Raw genomic sequence first — 5,244 nt, 5'->3', positions numbered from 1 at the left:
GTTAAGATATTTTACACACAGAATGATAAAATTAAATTTTTATTAATTAAAGAATACAATAATAAAATAATTAAAAAAATAAAATTTACTAGAACTAAGTTAAAAAACATATTTATATATAAAATTATGATTAATTCTTATTTTAAAAAATCTAAATTTTAAAAAACTAATGTATATTTTATAAATGTCAAAAAATACATAAATACCGGTAACCTAATATTTCCAAAGGGTGGTCAATGTTATACGTGTTATATGTAATGTTAATTAATGTTATTAGTTAATGTGGATTGAGTATAATAATTTGTGAGGATCAGAGGTTTGTGTTGATATTGGAATGGAAATTCAGTTGTAAGTGGTTGCATGAGGCAGTGTGATTGGTGCACAAGTAAGTATGTAATGGGTGTTTGGAATAGTGGGTGTTATTTATCACAAGACATGCAATAGAAATAGGATTCAAATAAAGTCGAAAAGCTTTGAATGGTCTCTGCATATTTGGAAAGATGCTGGTTCTTGGTTCTGCTCTCTGTGCGCCCACTTCTGCTGCCAGCAACAATGGCCCTGATTCTGATGCAACAAGAGAGAGAAAGAAAGAGAGTGAATGAATGATGATGATGATGAGATGAATAGAGTTTGTTTGTGTCTGAGTCTGTGTGCCTTAGAGACCCCTTGAGAGGGACTACTGAGTTCTGTGACTGTCATTAACCCCTTTCAACAGTGGCACTGAAAAACATGCTCCTCTCTCTCTCTCCACCTTTTCCATTCACATTTATATGTTGCCAGAACAATATAGCACCCTAAAACCAAGGACAATATCTATTTCTCTATTCAATTTCTCTTTTTTTCTGTTTTCATTTTTTTTAAAATTATAATTCCTATATTATCTTTAGAAAAATATTATATATCCATACAAAATTAATTAGCACATATATTTATATAGTGATTAATAATAAAATATTAATATTAACATGTAAAGTACGTATTAAAAATAAATAAAATAACAGAAAATTGTTGTTTTTTGAATATATATAAGCTTGGTGGTTTCACTAATCCGTGGATACATGTGTGAGTGAGTGTGAGAGCAGTGATGACTAATGAAGAAGAGTGGCAGGAGTAGTAGCTAGGCTTTGTATTGATTTTTTCTGATGATGTGAATAATAGTCTCTACCTCTTTTAAATATTTTTGTCAGTAGAGTTGTTTAATGCTGATGAAATAGTGTTCTCCGAAATCTGCCCTACCACACAACATAGTCCAAACAGATAATCCAAAACAACAAAAACTTTAGCAGTCTCTACTTCCTCCCTCCCTGACGCCCCTTATTCATTGCACTCTCTGCCACCCAAATAAACCCCCATACATTCAATTCCATCACTCCATTTATATACACACACAAAACTTATTATGTACAATAACCTTGTATCATTTTTTCCTAATTAGTGCTATTCCCCGAGTAACAATTTTAACATGTACTTGTTATCATTACATACACTACGTAACATAATTATCTTCACTTATACCAAATTTAATTAACAAATATAACATGGCATCATCACAAACTTGCAACGAGTTATACATGAAGAACCAACACCATTAACACTCATCTCTATTACTTTTAATTTTCTCTCTCCCTCCCCAGCCTATTCATAATTAATTAACCCCACTTACATTATATTAATCCCACTCACTTCACTTCTTCTTCTTCACTTGGTATACCAATTCACAAAGATATAATTAATTAGCTCAAAAAATAGAAAATAAAAAAGGGTGGTAGTACATGGAAAGATGATAATGATGTGGATGAAGATGAAGATGGATATGATGACGATCTTCTTCTTCTTCTTCTTCTTTCTTGTTCTAAGAGTTAGTAGCTGTAGATGCTTTCTTCCCATTATTATTATTATTATCAGTAATAGTAGTAGTAGTAGTATCATGATCGTTATTATTGTTCTCTATAACTTCTCCAGCACCTTCGGTGGTGATTCCAGAAGACATGTAACTGAGAACCAAGGAATTTTCATCTGGTGGTGCTGTAGCAGATACTGGTGGTGGTTGAAGATGAAAGTGTTGCTTGCAAGAATGGCACGTGATTTGCATGATGGTTGAGTTTATCTTCTTCATTGCATGTTCCTTGAGAGCGCAAGCTTTGTCGAGTTCAGCTTGCGCTTGTTGCCTTATCCTCTTTGCATTGTTGAACTCTTGTTCCGCCATTTCTATCTGCCTCTTTGCTTGTTTCCTTGCTTCTTCTGCGTACGCTTTCTCCGCCATGGCTAACCTTAGTTGCTCCCTCGCTTGTTCTTGAACCCGTAAAGCCATGCTTGTTGCTGTCGCATGCTTGTTCTCGTTGCTGCTGTTGATGCTCTCTTTCGGTGACGAGTTCCTGTTTGATGAGTCGTTCTTGTTATTGTTCTCGCTAATGTCTGACGAGGTTGTTCCACCAATGGAGAGTTGCAGCTGTGTTGAATGCTGCTGGTTTTGAAGCTGCTGATGATGATTATTATCACTCTTTGGTGATAGTGTTAAATCAACATTGGGGATCGAATTGTTGTTGTTCATCATCATGGTGGTGGTGGTGGTGGTGGAGAGTTGAAGATCCAAGTTTGGGTGAAGGAGTTTGTTGCTGGTGTTACTCTTCTTGAATAGGAATGTTTCAGCAGTGGCTAGAATTGGGGTAGGGTTAGTGTTGTTGAAGAAAGGTGGTTCTGTTGTTGTTGTTATTGGTTTTGCGATCACAACAAGGCTTGTTGGTGTTGTTGTTGTTGTTGATGATGTTGGTTGCCATGGAGCAGTGCTGAAATTGGTTTCACTTCTTGAAGGGCTTGGACTTGAAGCTGTTCTTGATAAACATGCAGTTGGAGTTGGTGGTTGTTGATGATTATGATTATGATTATGATGAGATTCTGTCCTAAGCCTCCCCATGTTGCAAGCATCTTGATGCTCAATAAAGCTCTCCACCCTAATCACAAATACAAACAAAGAATAATCTTAGTGTTATATATATGAAAAAGAGAAAAAGGAAAAAGGGATGAAAAAGTGGGATATAAAAGGTGGTTGGGAAAAGGTATCGAGTGGGTTTTTCAAAGGGGAAGAAGGGAGGTTCCGTTTTCCACTAAATATGATAAAGGACAAAAGGAGTCAAGGGAAGCCAAATTAGAGAGATTTGCATTCTGTGTGTGCTCTAGTGCACATTCTATAAGAACAACCAACAATGTCAATGGAACAGATTATTACAAAGGAGAGAGAATCATGAAGAAACATTATTATTATTTTCATCACATTAAAAATTAAAAACAGTTAAGCGAAACCAACGGAAAAACTGTGTTTTGGGAACCGTGTTCTCCAACTGTCAATGAACAGTTCTAAGTATTGCTCTAGACAAAAATAAAAAGTAATATTTGGAAGAAAAAAAAAACACTTTTATATTAAGGTTCCATCAGTCAAATTATTTTTCTTATTAATTATCTTATTTTTTAGTTATCCAGAAAGGAAAAGAAAAAAATACATTTAATTTAACTTTTTCTTCCCAAGTCAAAACCTATGTAGAAACAATAGAGCTGGGCAAGGTCATCAGCTAAATTGCTCATCATCATTTCATTTAAAAATGTTAACAAGTAGAAGAAGAAGAAGAGTAGCACATGAAATAGAGAGAAAAAGAGAAAGGTGATGAAACTCAAATTCTGAAATCATATAATAGATCTATCCAGTTTTATAAAGATACTGTTTTTGGTAAATGAAAAGAATAATTGAAATTATTATAAGAGGAGTGCTAGAGTGACAACAGGTTTTACGAGATTATGAATACCTGGAGAAGACGCGGCCGCAGTCACAAGAGTGGCCGCGAGTGCCGCAGGTCTTGAGGTGAGCCTTGTAATCGGACTGCACCGCGTAGCCCTTGGAGCAGCGCTCGCAGACCCACTGTTTGTGGTTGCTGTGCTTGCGGCGGAAGTGCTTCTTGATCCCAACAAGGTCTCCGAGCGCGTGACAAGGGTCGTGGTGCAGGCAAGTAGGCTCCGGACACACGAAGACCCTCTTCCTGACCACCGGCGTCTCCCTCTTTAGAAGCTTCCACGGCACCTTGTGCCTCCTCCGATGCATCTGCAGGTTCTGGTCCCTTTGGAAGCCCTGGTTGCAGATCTCACACACATATCGATCCGATTCCAATAACGTCTTTGGCGACAGCGACACCACCTCTGCATCTGGATCTACATATTTCAATTCCAATCACTTATTAATTATTATTAATTAACCATCAAATCAATAACTTGCTGGAATATTTTCTTGACCTACCTGGTGTTCCTGCGGGTCTTCTCTTCCTTTTATTGCTCGGAGTGCCATTATTATTATCAGCACAAGAAAATGGTTCTGAACTTGGAGCTACTGAAGAGTTATTCGCTAACATGGTGACTCTACTTGTTCTTGTTCTTCACTGTATGGCAATTGATGATGACGATGATGATGATAGAGAGAAGAAGAAGAAGAAAAAGAAGAGAAGAAGAGGGAGAAAGAAAGAAAATAATGAAAAAACAAAAGCTAATTCTCCTTTTCTTTCTACCCTTTCGGTTTCCTCAGCTTTCTTTCTTTTTAGCTTGCTTTTGAGCTTTCAGCTTTATTTATTTCCTTTTTTTTTTTACTTCCTCTCTCTCTCTCTATCACACACACACACACATAAGCAATAGCAGCTTTGTTTTTCTTTGGTTCTCTCTCTCTCTCTCTCTCTAATTCTCTATCTATCAAAGTCTCTCTCTCTTGTTGTTGCTTCCAACCCTCATCTTCAGCAGGGATTGTCTGTAATAGCCCCCCTTCACTTCTCTCCTCTCTCTCTCCCTTAATAAGCACTTTCAAAAAGAGGGACAGAGAGAGTGAGACCCAATCACAATGCTCGAAACTTGATCCCACAAGCACCTCTATGGGCTCCATTCATTCACATATATAAATAATTTTCCATTTAATTAGAGAAAAAATCCCCTCACAAAGAAACAAAACCCTTTCATTATTTCGTTACACTGTAATTTCCTTTTTCTTTTTTTTTTTCTTTTTTGCTTTGCATGCATAAATACAACCCCAATTTCCCCTACAATACACACGTAAGTTAACTATTTTTGTCACATTCTATATATCTCTGTATGTATGTATATATACACGCAACCGTTATTTATACTCTGTTTTATTTTATATAATAAGCCGATCATATTTGTTTCTCTATAAAAGATATACAAGATATTTTATATAAAATGAATAATTTTAGAGAA

General features: G+C 36.1%; 1 protein-coding gene across 1 annotated transcript; it reads right to left on the bottom strand.

Moving 5' to 3' along the window:
- LOC107644082 (protein SHOOT GRAVITROPISM 5) lies at positions 1,492–4,899 on the bottom strand. Its single transcript, XM_016347874.2, has 3 exons — positions 4,283–4,899; positions 3,798–4,197; positions 1,492–2,951 (listed from the first exon to the last, which is right to left on the bottom strand). Exons 1-3 carry the CDS (start codon positions 4,392–4,394, stop codon positions 1,853–1,855), a joined length of 1,611 nt encoding a protein of 536 aa, XP_016203360.1. The 5' UTR covers positions 4,395–4,899; the 3' UTR covers positions 1,492–1,852.

The sequence above is a fragment of the Arachis ipaensis genome, chromosome B05 (assembly GCF_000816755.2).
Source record: "Arachis ipaensis cultivar K30076 chromosome B05, Araip1.1, whole genome shotgun sequence".
NCBI classification, from domain to species: Eukaryota; Viridiplantae; Streptophyta; class Magnoliopsida; order Fabales; family Fabaceae; genus Arachis; species Arachis ipaensis.
The sequence above is the reverse complement of the archived record's forward strand: the minus strand, read 5'-3'. Positions and strand labels throughout refer to the sequence as shown.